The sequence below is a fragment of the Notothenia rossii genome (genome assembly GCF_949606895.1).
Source record: "Notothenia rossii genome assembly, chromosome: 10".
Lineage (NCBI taxonomy): Eukaryota > Metazoa > Chordata > Actinopteri > Perciformes > Nototheniidae > Notothenia > Notothenia rossii.
In genome coordinates, this window is record NC_136908.1 from 41,257,062 (window position 1) to 41,277,581 (window position 20,520).

The 20,520-nt window shown below is 41.0% G+C and overlaps 1 protein-coding gene across 1 annotated transcript in view; it reads right to left on the minus strand.

Moving 5' to 3' along the window:
- The window catches only part of tmtc1 (transmembrane O-mannosyltransferase targeting cadherins 1), a 185,113-nt gene extending 175,657 nt beyond the window's left edge, over positions 1-9,456 (minus strand). Inside the window, exons 1-2 of the mRNA XM_079654937.1 lie at positions 8,998-9,456; positions 2,082-2,259 (exon numbers count right to left, since the gene is read on the minus strand). Coding sequence (XP_079511063.1) covers positions 2,082-2,259; positions 8,998-9,293 — 474 coding nt within the window. The 5' untranslated portion in view covers positions 9,294-9,456. The remainder of the gene's footprint in view (positions 1-2,081; positions 2,260-8,997) is intronic.
- Positions 9,457-20,520: the final 11,064 nt, after the last annotated feature.

A 20,520-nucleotide genomic window follows, 5' to 3' on the forward strand; every position in this document is an offset into this window, starting at 1 on the left:
CAACCTTCCTAAATTCTCCCACACCACGCCGCTCCTCCGCTCCCTTCACTGGCTTCCGGTAACTGCTAGAATCCACTTCAAGACAATGGTACTTGCGTACCATGCTGCGAATGGATCTGGCCCTTCCTACATCCAGGACATGGTTAAACCGTACACCCCAGCACGTGCACTCCGCTCTGCATCAGCCAAACAGCTCGCTGCACCCGGACTGCGAGGGGGACCCAAGTTCCCATCAGCAAAAACACGTGGGTTTGCTATCCTGGCTCCAAAATGGTGGAATGAGCTCCCCATTGACATCAGTACAGCAGAAAGCTAACCTAACATCCTCTCGGGGGGTCCGGGGGCATGCACCCAAGGGAAGATTTTTTTTTTTTCATATTTAAGTTAAAAGCATCAATCTGGTGCACATTAAGAGCAAAATGAGGAGATCTATGGATACATCTCTCAACACCCATATGAAACAGATTTATTTGATTTATTATCATTTATTCTCTTTTTTTATAACTATATTGATCATATAAAAGGTGTGTCTCTACCTCACTGAGCTGGGGTTATCACAACCTCTCAGTCTGTCAGGAGAGAGCTCTCATCCACCTGGTTGTAGAAAAAGCTCCTTATATTCGTTAGCATAGCTAGCTAACCAGATGCAATAACACACACACACACAAAGCCGAGTTTGAATGACACAAAGACCGAGAAGTAGTTTTACTGTAATGTAGCATATTATTTTTGATGGCGTTATTGACTGTATGATCAGTATGTCAGATGAGCAGATCGCCACTGGGTTTACAACTAAAAACACAGCCACGCAAAAACTGCGCTGTTTTGCGTGCGTGGCTTCCTTCTGGAGGTAACGGGTAGACGCGCTCTGGTGGCGGTCTCGTTCAGGTTCCGAAAATACAATTTAAATATTTTGCACACTTATTCCTAGTGTGCCAATGGTTACGGTACCGCGTGCCAATGGTGGCACGCGTGCCTAGGGTTGCCGACCCCTGCTCTGTAACATCACCTGAAAAAGGGACGTTAGATTTATGTTTCTATCTACCCGTTATGCAGATAATGATAGTCGAAGACCGTAAAAGTAACGCAAGGAACAAGCTAATTTCGTGCTTAGTAACTGTAATGGGAATACTGCTGAACCAACAGTAAGGCATTACAGACAAAAGTAATCTGATTACTGTAACGCGTTACTTTGAAGCGGGTTACTTCCAACACTGATTAAGACGCCATTTACTTTGTCATGTTACTAGCTAGCTGTTAGCTCGAAAAGTGCGTCACCTCTTCCACATTCCTTCTATGCAGGTCGCGGGACTCGTCCGTTACAGTCGTAGCCGTTCAGACTCTTAACGTTTAATGCAAAGGAAAAGTTCGTCCTAGCGAAAACAAACAAACATTAACTTTACGCTGACAGAAAATATAGTTTGAGATGTTAAACAGCACTCTTGCCTTCCTTGGGACGAAGTCCAAGTGAAGCCTCGTGGTCGCGGCAGCAGAGCAGTTTATGAATATACACCTGAGCAACGTTGTATCACGCTCCTGAACACCCAGTGACTGACTCCGAAATATAACTCTGCCAACCCAGTACCCCTTAACCCAAACGGTAGTCTAAATTTGAAATAAACTCCCAAAATCTAACCCTTTCACACTTTTTTGTCTAACTACAGATTAGTTTACTCCAGAAATTTGCTGTGTACTAGCTCGTGACAGTTGACCTTTTTCCTTTTTCGTCGTGTTCCTTTGTTGGTGCGAGGCTTTTCTTAACTCTTTTAGGCATATTACTTTGCCTGCCGTGTATATGCTTGCTGTAAAGCGCTTCCTGGGTAATTCGAGTAAAACTTTGAGTTCTCACTGTCGGGAGCCTGTCAATCTATGCTGCGATCCCCATGCCTGCTAAACCGGAGTTTTCACATTTCTCATTGTTATACGCGTTACGTTTTTGTATACTTGTGGCTTTCGCTTGTTTGTGGAAGTAACTTTCTATTGTGTTCAAGAGGGGTCCCTAAGGGTTCAGCTCTTGAATGAACTCTGTTCTTGTCTCACTTTCTGAGCCAGTAGATCAAATCTGTGTATCATATACTCACAGCTTCGGTGTGGATGGGGTGCACAGCAAACAGAAGTGCTGTGACAAAGGCCAGGCGTGAGTCTTCAAACACGCAGCGTTCACACGTGTGCATGAGCAGGCAGGTTACAGCGCAGTGCAAACACACGTTGATGATGTGGAAGTAGAGAGGCGTCATGCCGCCCAGCAGGATGTTCAACCTGACAGACACAAAGATAGAAATCATCAGCACTGTTTGAGGAGGGAGCTGCATCTGAGTTGTATCAGACAGTGAGAATGTTTAAAATCAGCAATAAAGACAAAGAGTTCAGACTGCTCGATTATTAGTACAACAGGCTTCTTTCTTTTTTCTCATTAACCTCAAACATATAATGACAAGAACAGTCAAACTTATCGAATACAATAGCTCAGCGTTATAGCTCTGTGGGTTACATTTCCTCTATGAAGTGATGTCTCATCATCCTAAACAGAATCCTGATCCATTTTCCGCACTGCAATGAATTACAAAAGAAAGAGCATCTTGCTTTGAGAGCGAGTTTAAGATTCCCAACACCAAATCACACCCTGTTTGTCAACTTCTAGTAACTAATCATTCAGTGAAGAATAACAGTGAAATATTATATTTTCACAGGCTTCATCATAATTGGTATTACAAAAATTCCCTCTCCACACGACAGAACATCAACCAGCTTATAATAGCTTGGCCACATCAACCAGCTCTGACTGGGGGATCCCAAGGCGCTCCCAGGCCAGCGAAGAGATATAATCCCTCCACCTGGTCCTAGGTCTACCCCTTGGTCTCTTCCCAGCTGGACGTGCCTGGAACACCTCCCTAGGGAGGCGCCCAGGTGGCATCCTAACTAGGTGCCCGAACCACCTCAACTGGATCCTTTCGACGCGAAGGAGGAGCGGTTCAACTCCGAGTCCCTCCCGGATGACCGAACTTCTCACCTCATCCCTAAGGGAGACACCAGCCACCCTGCGGAGAAAACCCATCTCGGCCGCTTGTGTGAAAAACCAATTAAAACGATTATAAAATAAATAATATTTATATCTACATTTAAATAAATAATAAATACCAATAAAGAAGATCAACAAATATTTTGGAGCGCACTTCCACAACCTACTAAACATATATAAATATGATAACTAATGTCACTCACAACCTGTAATGTTGAATTATACTGCTACACGTAGTACTCTTATTTTGGTAACCCCTTATCCGGAAACAGCTAAGAAGCTCCGGCTTGACGAGGTTAGTAAAAGTTGACTGTACGCTGACCGGAGAATAAAGACACGGCAACTAAAGCTTCCCTTGTAACGTGTTTATATTAGGGCTGTCAAGTTAACGCGTTAATAACGTGTTAGCGCAAAAAAAAATTAACACCACTAATTATTTTAACGCGATTAACGCATGTGTATTTTTTTTCCTCGGCCGCCCCGTAGTTTCAGAGCGCATGGAGTTTAAAATACCATCTACAGGCTGATGCTGACAGCCCCGCTCCTGCCGCCCGCTTGCAGCAGACCACACTTCCACGCTCACCGGCAGGCACCGACTGGCTATTGGGAGGACCGGGAGGGTGTGTGTATGTGTGGCGTGAGAGAGAGACCCTACGTGTATTGTTGTTGTTGTTAGCATCTGGTGCTAGCTAGCTGCGCTAACGGATATAAGGAGCTGTTTAAATTAAAACAGAGGAGCGACATTTCGCCACAACTGCGCAGAGCACTTGACTTTATGCAGGTAGGCAGACAGAGGGACATTGTACGAAAAGTCAGCACACTCAGCACGGATAGTGCGCGCAACATGATTGCAGCGTCCAGGCAGCTCTCGTTCGAGCATATGCCTTGAGATGCACATAGCTCCAACACACACACACACACACACACACACACACACACACACACACACACACACACACACACACACACCAGGTTGAATTGAGGCGAATATTTGTAATGTTCAGATGTTGTTGTGTTTAATATTCATGAGAATATTTGTCATTGTTCAAATGATAATAAACATTAGCATAATGCATATTTGTCCACTCATATGTTGATAAGAGTATTAAAAACATGAAAAATATTCCTCTAAGGTACATTTAGAACGGATCAAAAATGTGCGATTAATTTACGATTCATCGCTTTTAACTATGGTCAATCATGCGATTAAAATTTTAATCGACTGACAGCCCTAGTTTATATGGATTTATTAAACAGACTGCAAGTCAAAACACAACCTGGCCGAGAGGGCTTTTAGGGAGCGCGAAAGTGCACCCGCTGGCAGGATGTATAACGCAAGACGAATTGAGAGCATCATGGCGAAAGGGAATGCAGCAAAATAAGTTGTTTTCGTAATTGTTGCAAGCCAAAATCGTAATCGAGATTAAAATACGTTTAATTGCACAGCCCTACCAGTATGGTGAGCCTACATGCAATTAACAAGACGGATACAGTGGGGCAAAAAAGTATTTAGTCAGCCACCAATTGTGCAAGTTCTCCCCCATGAGAGAGGCCTGTAATTGTCATCATAGGTATACCTCAACTGTGAGAGACAAAATGAGAAAAAGAAAATCCAGAAAATCACATTGTCTGATTTTTAAAGACTTTATTTGCAAATTATGGTGGAAAATAAGTATTTGGTCAATAACAAAAGTTCACCTCAATAACCTTTGTTGGCAATGACAGAGGTCAAACGTTTTCTGTAAGTCTTCACAAGGTTTTCACACACTGTTGCTGGTATTTTGGCCCATTCCTCCATGCAGAACTCCTCTAGAGCAGTGATGTTTTGGGGCTGTCGCTGGGCAACACAGACTTTCAACTCCCTCCAAAGATTTTCTATGGGGTTGAGATCTTGAGACTGGCTAGGCCACTCCATGACCTTGAAATGCTTCTTACGAAGCCACTCCTTCGTTGCCCGGGCGGTGTGTTTGGGATCATTGTCATGCTGAAAGACCCAGCCACGTTTCATCTTCAATACCCTTGCTGATGGAAGGAGGTTGTCACTCAAAATCTCACGATACATGGCCCCATTCATTCTTTCCTTTACACGGATCAGTCGTCCTGGTCCCTTGATGATGTTTCCACCCCCATGTTTCACAGTAGGTATGGTGTTCTTTGGATGCAACTCAGCATTCTTTCTCCTCCAAACACGTCTAGTGTTTTTACCAAAAAGTTATATTTTGGTTTCATCTGACCATATGACATTCTCCCAATCCTCTTCTGGATCATCTAAATGCTCTCTAGCAAACTTCAGACGGGCCTGGACATGTACTGGCTTAAGCAGGGGGACACGTCTGGCACTGCAGGATTTGAGTCCCTGGCGGCGTAGTGTGTTACTGATGGTAGCCTTTGTTACTTTGGTCCCAGCTCTCTGCAGGTCATTGACTAGGTCCCCCGTGTGGTTCTGGGATTTTTGCTCACCGTTCTTGTGATCATTTTGACCCTACGGGGTGAGATCTTGCGTGGAGCCCCATATCGAGGGAGATTATCAGTGGAAGACATAGGACGTATGTCTTCCATTTTCTAATAATTGCTCCCACAGTTGATTTATTCACACCAAGCTGCTTACCTATTGCAGATTCAGTCTTCCCAGCCTGGTGCAGGTCTACAATTTTGTTTCTGGTGTCCTTTGACAGCTCTTTGGTCTTGGCCATAGTGGAGTTTGCAGTGTGACTGTTTGTGGTTGTGGACAGGTGTCTTTTATACTGATAACGAGTTCAAACAGGTGCCATTAATACAGTTAACAAGTGGAGGACAGAGGAGGCTCTTAAAGAAGAAGTTACAGGTCTGTGAGAGCCAGAAATCGTGTTTGTTTGTAGGTGAACAAATACTTATTCTCCACCATAATTTGCAAATAAAATCTTTAAAATCAGACAATGTGATTTTCTGGCTTTTTTTTCTCATTTTGTCTCTCATAGTTGAGGTATAGGCCTACCTAGGATGAAAATTACAGGCCTCTCATCTTTTTGAGTGGGAGAACTTGCACAATTGGTGGCTGACTAAATAATTTTTTTCCCCACTATATATATATATATATATATATATATATATATATATATATATATATACACATATATATACACATATATATATATATATATATATATATATATATATATATATATACTAGAGATGTTAAGATTCACCGATTCGCATCGGTGCACCGGCATAAACGTTCAAGATGCGAGTGCACCGGTTGAAAGAGTGCACATCGGCTACAGTTTGGGTTGAAATCGCGATGCATCGATTGCGTAGCGTCTTTGCATCGGTAAAAAACCGATTCATTCATATAAAATCCCCTTATCTTGTCAACGTTCAGCAGAGACGATCTTTGATATTTGCTTCGCCACTACGGAGAACGAGAGTCTCAGTTATCAACACACACGGAAGTTGAGGAGAAAGAGAAACACAGCGCAGCGAAAAATACCTACAAATCAAACGTTTGGCAACACTTCGGATTGTTCAAGAAAGACGGTGTAATAGTCATTTATGCTATATAGTTGCCCGCAGGTCATGGAGAGTAATAAGGTATCCGTAGACCTTTGTATGAGGTATCTTTATTACTTAACAGGTCTACAGCCATGATACATAGATCCGTCCTAGATGCGGACTTGCATACACACAGTATCACTCCGCAGCCGCACCCCATCAGTAACGTCCTGATGGTATATGTGCGCGGCACTATTACTACAGACGGTCAACTTGAAAAATCACTCGCAAATTGTTAACGATGCCGAGCCGCTTTAAAGTACACAAGTAGTACGAGGAACTTAGCGACGCACATAAAGAGGCGACATGGGGTCTGCGGCTGAAAAGAGAAACCTGAAAGTGAGACATATGAGTTAAATCACTCAGTGAGGTGTTCTGTCAGAGAGAGGTGTTTAGCTTACAGCAGCCTGTGACGGCCAATAATAATTTAAATGTCTTCCTTACTGTAAGCAGTTATGAAATACCTGTTTGTGAAAGGTTATTTTTTTTCTTTATTGTTCAGATAGAAACCAATGCTTTCTGCTCACTGGTGTGTTAGCCTCTGAATGTTAAGCACATCAGGCTGGCAGCTGTATGGGCATTGCTCTATGGTAGCTGTTATTTGCACATTGTTAATCATGAGCAATGCATCCTTACATTGTTTAACTGTGAGGTGTTATACAATTGTACTCTGGAGAGCTTTTAAAGGTAAAAAAATAAACGGCATGATGGGATGTGCAGTACCAAATATGTAAAGCACTTTTTTGTTAATGTATGATTTGCTGCATATAAGGAATAAAACAAAAATCCTCTGTCGTACCATATTGAATTATCATTATTTTTGCATCGTGTTGAATCGCATCGTATCGCCCCGAATCGCATAATGTTGAATCAAATCGTATCGAACTGTATCGCAACAGGGGTGAATCGTATCGCATCGCATCGCCTGGTGTTTCAAAGGTATCGTTAATGTATCGTATCGTGGTAACGTATCGAGATGCGCATCGCATCGGCCTCAGTGATGGAGATGCACATCCCTAATATATACACATATATATATATATATATACAAAAATATAAATGCAACACTTTTGTTTTTGCTCCCATTTTTCATGAGATGAACTCAAAGATCTAAAACATTTTCTATATACATAAAATAACCATTTCTCTCAAATATTGTTCACAAAACTGAAAAAATCTGTGATAGTGAGCACTTATCCTTTGCCGAGATAATCCATCCCACCTCACAGGTGTGGCATATCAAGATGCTGATTAGACAGCATGATTATTGCACAGGTGTGCCTTAGGGTGGCCACAATGAAAGGCCACTCTGAAACGTGCAGTTTTGCTTTATTGGGGGGGGTCCGAAAACCAGTCAGGTTTAACCCTAACATGTCACCCATTGAGCATGTTTGGGATGCTCTGGATCAGCGTATACGACAGCGTGTTCCAGTTCCTGCCAATATCCAGCAACTTCACACAGCCATTGAAGAGGAGTGGACCAACATTCCACAGGCCACAATCAACAACCTGATCAACTCTATGCGAAGGAGATGGGTGACATGTTAGGGGGTTAGGGTTAGGGTTTAACCCTAGGGTTTTCGGACCCCCCCAGAACCCCCAATAAAGCAAAACTGCATCTTGATATGCCACACCTGTGAGGTGGGATGGATTATCTCGGCAAAGGAGAAGTGCTCACATGAAGACATGAAGTTAAAACCGCGGCACACACCGGTTGGGAACCGTTGTGATAGACACATTAATCCGACACTAAACATTATACAATCATTTCAAATATGATTCTGAAATGGGCCTTTATGCTTTAAGTAGTTTTTTTAAACACTGATTGTATATTTTGATCGCAAGGCTTCAGCTGTTATTTAAGTAAGATTTAATTTCAACGCTGCGCTGTTACAGAGAGTATGTTAAACAATTCAGTATTGCTACTTTTACTTAAGGATTACATCAAAGTACTTCCACCACTGCTAATACCAGTGATAGAGCTAGAGCTGTGCAACAAGTCCACATAAACAGTGCGTGTATTTGTTGGCTAGGTCTCATCTGAATGGGTTCAATCCTGAAGAATAACGTTGTACTGTGGTCAGGGGGCTGCTCTCCTACTCTCACTCATAGAAATATGACTGACACATCTCTATGATATAACTACCACACATATTGGGAGTTTTAGTGTGACCAGCACACTCTGTGTATTGTGTATGCCACGTGAGGCTCCTCCAACAAGGTGTCCAGAAGAAATGTGTAGCTTGTATAATTCTAAATAGCTTCTGCAACCCCTTCTCTTCACAAGGGGACAGCTGTGTGACGTCAGCGTTGATAGCGTGTTTATATCATGCAGACGGTCGTCAGCTACATGTACTGCGGGTCGTTAACACTGCGCTTTAAATAAATGTGGTGTTATTGTTAGGAAGTGAAGGTGGAAACACAGAAATGGGAAAGCTGGGGAAACTAACCTGAAGGTGAGGATGCACAGCGGTCTGTAGGACTTGTGGCTCGTGTTGTCCGCCATCCTCTTGCCCCAGAAGTCGTTGCTGAAGACGTTCTTGAGGCTGGAGCCGGGTCGGACGTCCGGGTTGTTGATGATAGCCCACACATCGTCGTGCACCAACTCTCCGTGGAGAGAGCTGCTGTAGCAGACGGCGCACACGGCGGCGAGCAGGGCGTATCGACCCACAGCCAACACCACCTCGGGGCGGACGGTTTGCCGTAGCGGCGGAGGGGATTTCTTCTCCCGTCCCGGTGCTGTCATGTCAGGCCTGGCTTGTCCCGCTGCAGCGCTGTGCTGAGGGTGGATCCAGGGGCCCCGGAGAACACGTCCATCCCGCTGACAGAGAGCGGCTGTGTGTAGACCAGAGCGCGAGGACGTTGTGGTTGAGCTCTGCTGCCTTCAGGTGAAGTCGGGGAATGCCATAATCTTGGTTTCTCTATGCCCTCCTGTCTATTCGGTTATTTTATTTCGTTGTGGCTATTATTTAACATTAATTGGTTCATAAACATATTCGTCTGTAAACATATATATATATATATATATATATATATATATATATATATATATATATATATATATATATATATATATATATATATATATATATATATATATATATATATATAGGATATTTCTTCTTAAACATTTTCTGTAATTAATTGTCTTAAAAGATACTTTTGAAATCATTTGTTATATTTAAACAGTCGTTTGAGAGAAAGTTCTGAAATGTACGGTAACAGAAAACCTCAAAATGTTTTCTTTGTGCGGTTGTCAGATGACAGACGGTTAAAAGCCGTTTCTTATTATTATTGACATATGAACATGCAAACATGTATCTTCTCATACAGCAAGAATAAAAAGGTGAAAAATAATTATTCTGGAGGAATGAGCCTAGATAGCACCATGCTGTCTGTATCAAAAGTCTGATCAAATGTCTACACGAGGAGATGAACGGCAAACATTTAAATAGGCTACACTGAATGTAATATTATTGGGAAAGTATGATTTTACTATGTATAGTATTCCTTTTCTTTTGTTATTGACAGGTTATTACGTCTAGAAATTGGACAAAATACACGATTAAGTCTTTATTTTATACGAGCTCATGTGCAGTACTAGAACGCAACATCAGTTCCAAGAACCCGCCTGCGGACGCATGCGCAGCAGCACTTGCCAGGCCGACAGAAACATCAGCGCAGAAAAAAAATTAAGTTCTGCGGCACACACTTGTCCTTTCTATCGCACACCGAGTCAATAGTGACACACGACACGAGTCTAGTGACTGCAGACCAAGGAGACACATTACAGGCTGTTTTGAGTCCTGCAGGAGAGTTTCTATATATATAGTGGAGGAAATAAGTATTTGATCCCTTGCAGATTTTTTAAGTTTGCCCACTTACAAAGAAATTAACAATCTATATTTTTAATGGTAGGTTTATTTTTAACAGTCGGAGTAAGAATATCGAAAAGATATCCAGAAATTGACATTATATAAAAGATAAAAATTGATTTGCATTTAATTGTGGGAAATAAGTACTTGGTGGAGAAACCCTTGTTGGACGCACAGAGGTCAGACGCTTCTTGTAGTTGGTCACCAGATTTGTGCACATCTCAGGAAGGATTTTGGTCCACTCCTCTCTTAAGATCCTCTCCAAATTGACTCAAAACCTTAAAGATTGGCGGTTCTAGACGAATTTTACTGGGGGGGCCAGGCTAGGGCCAGTTATTTCATGAGAGGGGCACAATAAAAGCGGGTTAAAAAGACAAACATTTACATTTACCAACACTCTCGGGGTGTTTGGTACTCTGGAGCCGCTGCAGGTGGGCTGGCTTCATGGAATTATTTGACTGGATTGCGCCGCAAAAAAACACTGTGACTGCAGTGGATTATTCGATGTACAGGTAAATCCATGAGAAATATATTCCTCACTATGTTGGGGAAATATTTTCCTTGGCCCATACCTTTGACCGAGTTTATCAGTTTGTTCTGCCCTCACTGAGCACAGGCCTGCAACCTTGGGCTGCTCTCAGTGTTTTGTCTCCCTGTTGCTGCCTGTTGGCGTCAGCTGATGTTATAGTGCTTTATCTTGTTATGCAGCATGTTGATTATTCTCTCAGAGCTAAATACATGGGACTGCAGTAGAGATCTTCAGAATCGTGGCAAAGCACATGTCTTGCGTTTTTGCGGGACAATGCGGGGCATGTTACTGCATTGCTAAGAGCTAGATTAGATATATATAATGTCTATCTAACCCTTAAGAGGAACATTTCTATGAAACTATTAGCTTATACATATTAATAACAACGCTTTACTTTGGTTTAATGTTTGCACAAACTATGCAAGTGAAGGAATTAATTAAATTTGTTTTGAATGGAATTAACGTAACAAATGATTATGACTAGAACAAATTTACTAACACAGTCTGCTGACCTGTGTGTTAAACGTTAATTAAATCAGCTGCTGTTACCTCATCTCTTTTGGTTTCAGGAGGAATATGTCCATAGATCGATATTTTCTTTATGAGCCAGGCGTTTCTTCTACCTGGTCACCCAACCCAGTCTCACAAAAAAACGTGTAATAACTACGTTGGTCCACAACGTAGGACGTATTATTTATTTCTACAAAAACGCCTCTGAAATTTTAAGATCCCTACGTTTTTTTTCAACATTCATTCCAATGGCTGGCGTCTATGTCATGTGATCTTCACATTTCTCCCTGCAGAAAAAAAAACATGGCCGAACTTCGTTTTATTCTCGGTGTAAAATGCCTATTTTAAAGTTAGTTTGGCCATTAAAATGCGTTTTGATGTCATTTGATGCAAGAAATACGAGTTGTTATTTCAGATTATGTGTGCAGTGGATGTACATGATCTTTAGTTTGCTAGTTATTACGAAGATTACTTCAGGAAATTGTGTCTATACAACGTTTTCATTGTTACCAAGGTGGTTGCTAGGGACGCTGCTATCGATACTATTTCTGTTATGTTGTGTAACTGTTTAATGGTGTTATCTTTATTGCTACCCCCTTCCCCGTCAATGTATAGTGTTGGTCCACAGCGCAAAAGTATTAGTTTAACAAAATCCGCATCTAAAATGGTGCCATAGATACGTTATTTTCCCCTGTGCAATTCCATTTCACATGTCACATCACATCGTCATAAACAAATACCGGAAACAGACCGAAAACACTCTCTTTGGAGGTTATCACATAACGGCATTGTAATACACGGTTCGGCTGCATTAAATGTTACATATCTGCTGTAATTCTCTATTTACAGAGCCTTGATGAGAAGACTTCTAGACAAACATGAGGAACTGCCGCCAACACTGAAAACGTGACGTGGATCATAAATATATCAGCAATTAAACAACATCTTACATTTATTTTCACACAATACATCTCCTCACAGTATCAACACTAATTCGGCTGACTTTTATATTTGATCCAATTGGTAGATAGGCTGTATTTACACCATAAACGTGCACTCCTGATATAAAGGGACACCTAGTGGTTAAAGCATGTTATTGAATTTCATTATTTTTATTATTAGATATTAATAGGATCCCTATAAAGTATATTCATTACTCGTTATTCTCTACTAATAGTTAATTAAAGACTGTATATAATGATTATTTTGCACATCCCTTTCAAGATTTTCTAAGGTTTATTGACATATTTACACAAACGGTGTAGTTATGCAGTGAATTAAAAACTTTGTGTATACCTCCAGCAATGTTAACTATGTTCAAGCACTTATTTTAACTGATATTATACATATGTATTATACTCTTATATAAGATGTATGTATATAGTATAAGAAATGTGCAGAATATGACAGTTTAATGGTGGAGGTATACACAAATATTGATAGATGTCTTGTGATGCACTGTTGAGGAACCTGCGACCCAAGTCTTTCATCTCCGGCCTTGTCAGGTATTGAACAATCAATAAATAAAGAACACAGAATTATTAAATATAAAACACAGAATTCGTGTGATTATACTAAATGATTTACAAATAAACACCACTGCATATTTACAACTGTTACACATGCTGATGTAACGCAAATGTTTCCAACTTGGGATCAATAAAGTATATCTTATCTTAAGATGATCGATGGCTACTGCCATATTTGCGAAATGTGCCTCTGAACCTTGACAAGTGCATGTTTCAGGCTTATCAATTAACAACAGGAGGGGTCACAAACATAAGAACAGCTGTTAAATAAAGCTCTTCTGGCCTTAGCTGTCATGTGGGTATATATTAATGCTGCCCATTATGGGCACAAGCAATTTTCACCAATTTATTAATTATATGTTTTAAATTTGAGTGTTTCCTATCCCCTAAACTTCCAGGGATGTACATGGGAGGCAGACTGGAGTGTCAATGAAGGCAGCTGAATGACTCCCTTCAGTTACTTCTTCCAGCTATTCTTCCACTGCTATTGTCTTATGGGTTTGGGTCAACACGAAAAACAAAACCCAAAACATCTGAGATGATTTACAGCCAAGTACAGTATATTAGTAATCTCAAACTCAGAAGATCTCTCGTTAACTGCTCTTTTATAGAAGCCTCAGTTTTCTGATTACAGTTCCGTCCAATTCAAATGGTAATGATCAGGGCTGCACATAACTGGACATTTCGCGATACAGAGGGCTTCATACTCCACTAGCACATAGAAATTCATAGGGTCCGTACAACCAGAAGAACTTTTTGTATCTCAGCCTGTGGAGTGAGACTATGGAACAGTGTGAATGTGGAGCTAAAGCGATGTCCAGACATTAACCAGCTCAAGAGGAAATACAGAGAAATAATTTTCTCGAGGTACAGGGATGGGGAAGGTGTTTGACTATGTGTATGTGTATATGTGTATGTGTGAGTATGTAGGTGTGTATATGTATATGTGCATATATGTATATATGTGTAGTGTATGGGTGTGTATATATTTTTTCCGGTTGTGTATTTTCAAATTCTAGCGCACTCGAGCTGGTTTCTCCAAAATGACATACCCCACCTTTAAGTGGACTGCTGGCCTGGCAATTTTTTCTTGGTGGACTCTCAAATTCCCTTGCTCTTGAGAAACTTACCTTTATGCTTAAGTGTTAGGAAAAATATCACTCGTCACCGGCTTGGTCTTCAATATCAGGATACATGTATTTGATATCCTAGTAGTAGTCATCACGCACAGGGCTGCATGGGACAAATAGTTCCCAGAACAGTGTCGTGGACATGCCTATATAAGAGAGTGTGCAGTCACAAGATGGAGAATACCGGTTCAAAGTAGTGTTCAATGTTTAGTTCAGATTAGCTAAGGCCCATGTAGGCAATAAACATGACAGTCATATGTCTATCTCCATAGAGGCTGAATCATCATGTTAATTGTTGTCACATAGCTATCACAATGCCTAAAACAGTGTGTCCTGACGCTCTTCTAGGTAATCATACATCCCGTTACATACACAGCTACGTAGGGCCTGTGCTACTCTGATATTAGAAGAGAACATTCAGTATTTTCCCAACATTAATTCCCAACACTCAGGTGTGTGTTCCAAGATGGCAGCACGTTGATTTGTCTCGGTTAGTATTTGTCTCATTCTCGTCTTTTGGCATTGACTATCTCTTGTGCATACTGCCATTTTATAATTTTTACTTAGCTTTCTAGACCCGTTTTTTTAATTGGTCTGCTGCGCTTTTAAAAGTGTTAAAAGCTTTTGGGCTGTTTTGTGCAGGTGCCTCGCTGTAACTGGATTGCTTGCTCTCTGCCTGAGCTGTCGCTCTTTCGGACTCTGATTGCTGTCTGTCCTGCCGTGCTGTCTGGGGCTGATTGACCTGAGCTGCTGATCAACCTGAGTTGCTGATCAACCTGAGTTGCTGATCGACCTGAGCTGCTGATCTGGAATTAGGTGTGTTGCAGCACAATGTTGCAGAAAGTTACCCTCGTGTTCGCTTTTTTCATGGGATTAATTGTCAACCCGCATGTTGGCAAAGCTGACTGATTGCCTCCCAGCGATGTCTCTGCTCACTTCGGACATTCGGATGGTGGAACCTCTGGAGCGCTGACTCCATCGGATAGCTTTTACCAAAAGCTGACGTTTTATGGCACGAAAAGCGCTCTCCCGAATGAGCATTTGACTCTGGACCATAGCTCTGGACTCATTAATATCGAAGGATCGGAGCGGCCCCACCCCCCTGAGGAGTGAAGCGTCCAGAACCCATGTGAAAAAATCATCTTCCAGGCTGTTAATATTGTTACTGCTTTTACTCTCTGGTAACGTTAACATCAACCCTGGTCCCGAGTGTTTCTCTGCTTCCTTGCAGCATTTGCCAACTCCGAATGAGTTTAGCTGTAGGCAAGGATTGGGTTTTCTGCATGTTAATGCTAGAAGCCTAGTGCCCAAATTAGATGTTTTCAAGACCTGTTTTTTAGTTGATAAACCTGATATTGTTGTAGTTTCTGAAACCTGGTTAAAACCGTCTGTCACTGACAATGTTATTCACATTGATGGATATAATGTATTCAGAGTGGATCGTAAGGGCAGAGCTGGTGGTGTTGCAATATATACTGCTGGGAAACTACAGTGCTCTGTCCTTCATTTTATTTCAATTCCAAGACAATTTGAGTTGCTAGCAGTCCAAATAACTATGGCAAATGCTCCTCTCACTGTTATTGGCTGTAATAGGCCTCCATCGGCCATCATTGATTCAACTTCTAGCCTTACTGAATTGTTGTCTACGTTTTCTTCTGAAATCATATTATTGGGTGATTTAAATTGGGACTGGTTGAGTGATACATCTTCACAGTTTAAGCATGTTTGTGATTCTTTGAAAATAACTCAGCTTATTGGTAGTCCCACTAGAATAAAGTGATACCAATAACGATACCCTTATAGATGTCATTCTAACAAATGCAGCTCATAAGTATGTGTCTGTTGCAACAAGTCCTCCAACTCATACGACCAAATGAGCCGATTGTTCAGGCCGATTGTTCAGGCCCTTATTACGACCAAATATGTTGTTTGTTCAAGCGCTTAATACGTCCTATAGTTACGTTTTAAAGTGTTCGCCCTCTAGTGCTCCCGTTGAATGCTAACATTACAGACGGTTGTTTATTCACAAATAACCCTCTCTGTAAAATCCTAAATTGTAGGATAGTTTGGCCATTAAAACGCTTTTTGATTAGATTTCTAGCGAGAAGTGTATATTGTACTTTTAGAATCCATGTCCAGTCGATATGTAGGATATATAGTTTGATAGATATTATGAAGATGATTTGAGGTATGCGACAGCCTCCAAGTTACGGGTTGAAAACAGTATTTCCGGTCTCAACGTTTTCATAATAAAACCAATGATCAAATGATTTTACAGTGATATCTGCAGTACTCAACTAAAAAACATCAGCTTATCCTTGTTAATTATACGACATTTATTGGTTTAAATTGTGTACAATGCTTTTGTGTTTTTCCCATAGGTTTTTCTCTATCGATTCTGAGAGACACCTTTATTTTTTCAGAAGTTTTGATTGGCTAAAACATCGTGTTTAGAGCCCTGATCAGAAGACCTTTTGACAAACTAAGAAATGCCGCCAAAACTGAATATGTGACGTGGATCATAAATATATCAGCAATTAAACAACATCTTCCATTTCTTTTCACACAATACGTCTCCTTGCATAGAAGGCATGATAGAAATATAGAATATAAAATATCAAGAAGATACTGTAGTGATCTCTAAAACAGTTTAGTGCAGGACGTCCAAAGATATTAACAGGAGGATGTGCAAAACAGACAAACTAATAAGGCTTAATTAAAAATTAAAGAATAATTTAAGTTAAGGACTTCTTTTGAATAAGAAAAAAACGTTGGGGTTATCCACAGATAAATATGAAGTCTGACAAAGTACTTAACGTCCAATATATTGTATAGTTTATTTTGGCACTTGACAATCACCTTCCCTGAACTTGACTCAGGTGTAACTAAAGTCTGATTTAAGGGTTGTTTATATTTCACATCATTAATCAGAATCTGCAAAGTAACTAAAAATAAATGTAGTGGAGTAAAAATACCAGGTTAACCTCTGAATTGTAGTGGAGTAGAACAAAGTAATATGCTGCTGTAACAAAAACATTTCCCAACTTGGGATCAATAAAGTATATCTTATCTAATCTTATCTTAAGATGATCGATGGCTACTGACATATTTGCCTCTGAACCTTGACAAGTGCATGTTTCAGGCTTATCAATGAACTACAGGCGGGGTCAGAAATCGAATCAAAAAGCATTTTGATGGCCAAACTATTCCACAATTTAGGATTTTCCAGATAGGGTTATTTGTGAATAAACGTCCCTCCGGAGCGTTTGCAATCAACGGGCTGGGAGCATGTCGTTTCTTACACGACCACTAGAGCCCCTCTAGTAACAAGCAACATACACTTTAAAACGTATCTCTGGGTCGTAATAAGGGCATGAACGATCGGCCTATGTGATCGTTTTTTGTAGGAGGACATGCTGGTCTGTTGGTGTTTTTCCTAATGATATCAGCGACCATTGCACTATTGCTTGCGTTAGGAGCAATAAGTTGCACAAAGCCAAAGGCCTGCTTCAAATACTTCTCTGAGCAGGCTTTCCTACACGATCTGGCGGAGGTTTTATGGCACTACCTAGCGTTAATTCCATCTGTCGATGTTGCGGTCCAATTCTTTATTGATAACTTTTTATCGATTATTAATAGACATGCCCCTCTTGGAAAATTCAGAGTTAAGAATAGGAACACTCCATGGTTTACTAGCGAATTATCTGATCTCATTCATGATCGCAATAAGCTATGGTCTTTAGCTAGAAAGTCTAACACTAATGATGACTGGCTTCTTTTTCGTGTCCTCAGAAATAAATGTTAAGCTCTTATTAAAGGTGGGGTAGGTAAGTTTGAGAAACCGGCTCGAGATACACTTTTTGTTATATTCCATGGAATGCTCTTAACATCCCGATAGCAATGAATATTTAAGATTTATAGCGCAATATGCACAACATAACTATCAAACACGACATACAATTGAACGAAGGTTTGTATTACCCAAATCTAAGTCAAATATGGGACAGAAAACATGTACAGAGCCATGATCAGCTGGAACTCTTTACCGGTCCACATCATTCAGGAACAATTCAAAAGGTTGCTAAAAGATTATTTCAGTGTTATAAAGTAAATTTGAACTGTGCCTGTAGCTATGTATGCATATATTATGATGTAAACTTATTTGTATTTACTTTTGTTTGGCCTTAGGATGGCGATAATTGGATGACCATTTTAGTTTTCACTTAATTTCACTTTAAATTGCATGCAATTATGAGCTGTTTTGTTTTGTTTTAATTTTGTTTTCTTTTAATTTTGTTGTATGTATGTTTTGAGTGTGTGAGGACTCCAGGAAGAATAGCCAATGCTCATGCTAGTGCTAACGGGGATCCTAATAAAGACAAATAAATATCTTAAGTGCTTTGACAAAAAATCCATGAAAAAATTTCCTCTGTGGAAGCCGTAGTACTGTAAAAAGCACGACCAATCATTTTAGCCGCCCGGCTAAAATAACTGGATGGCCTACCTGCCTGTCAGCCTTCCATCTGTGCACAAACTTATCTCGTGCCCTCATTGGTCATGTGCGCGTTTGTTGGAGGTGTGGCTCTGTAAGGAAGTGGCAAATTTTCTCCAGTTGTGTATTTTCAAATTCTAGCCCACTCGAGCTGGTTTCTCCGAAATTACCTACCCCACCTTTAACCTGTTAAACCCATAGACTGTATATATAATGGGTGTATATAAATGGGTTAAACCCCATCCCTGTTTTTCAGGTCTCAGGCTCGAAAATGACATTTCCAGAATACATTACCATAACTACACTTCTAAAAGGGGAAAATTAATAATCTTTTTTCTCAAAGTAATGATAAAGCTGTGAGTTGGATGTAGAAAAGTCAGAATCAATAAAGATGTTTTTTATTTTCAAAGAAAATTCAGACACTAAATTATGGTGTCCGTCCAAACATTCTTTTTTACTTATAGTGAAAACAACCCTTGAATGATGGGACGGTAGACTAAAAGCTTTAGGAATCCAAAGTACAACATATAAGTACCCTGTATCAAGATTGATAGAGGTTTAGCAAAAAAAACTCCACCTCTGGGGTCATTTGGGTGGAAATGGGCGTTTTTGCTGTTTCTCTGGAACCCATTGGTCGATTTTGATGATTGACATCTCTTTTTAACCGTTAGAGCCAATAGAATCAAAGGGGGATTTCCACATACGTACTAGGGGTTTCACAACTACCAATATTTACTAGTCGACTAGTTTTTCAAAATAGTAGTCGACTAGTCGTTACGTCATAATAGAGACACACAAAGAGAGGTTTACAACTGTATTTTCTATTGGAACTCATACAGTAACATTAAACACTGCATTTTAATTTGTGTTACATGGCTGAGTAAATAACAAACACTGGACTCACCAAAATCGACAGCAAAAAACTCTTGTTTACATAAATGCCACGTAAATCCAGTGCGCAACAGCGCATTGCGCAACACTTTATTTGCTGTCCTCCACGATAACGTCCACCTTTCCATATTTTTGGTTTGAACACCAACGCATCGACATGTGAGGGAAGGAGGCTTGACTGCTTTCGGGTGACAGTGTTGCCTGCCAGGGAAAAAACCCTCTCACTCGGGGTGCTTGTGGCTGGAATAGCCAGGTAGCTCCTCGAAAGCGGGGGAAGCGGTGCACGTTTTCTGCCCACCACTCCAGTGGATTATCCATTGTGGGGATATGCGGTGTCCGCTGGCAGTAATCCCGTAGCTCATCATCCGCATCACTGTTGACCCGTGTTTTCTTGCTGTTTGTTTGCCTCTGTTCAGTGCTGACGCTGCTCACTGGTGCTAGCATTACTGCTAGTGCTAGCTGTCGGCAGCGGGTGTTTCATCTTCAGATGGTTGCACATAGCAGATGCATTTGTATTGTACTTCAGTACAGCTGTACACAACTGACACTTCACTGTGGAGTTGGTTACATCTTCGTTGAAGTACTGTTGAGATTTGATGGGATATATGTCCTCACTTGTATGTGGTACTGTACTGTTCCATGTGATGTGCAATGTTGTGCTTGTGCCACAGTGAGGCGCAAGGACAAGGGGTATAGGATGCATGCCTGCCTCCTATAGGCTAATCACAGCTCTTGATTGCCACGTGTGTGTGGAACCAGTTCATTCCAGTGGAGGCTGTCCCCGTGAGAGTGATGCGTGCAGCCCTTATAATAAAATATGCCAGGCTTGGCTAAATGGATTACATCTCCGTGTTTTTCTCCGAATGCAACGTTAAGCTGCAGAACTAAGCGTAACTTAACAGGTTATGGGCCCAGGAGTCGTTCAGAAGAAAAGTTTGTCGGTTTCCACCGTGTAGTAGTCGCAACAAACAGCGTGCTAACGGGTTGCTAAGCTAGCAAGGAGAGCAAGCTAGCATC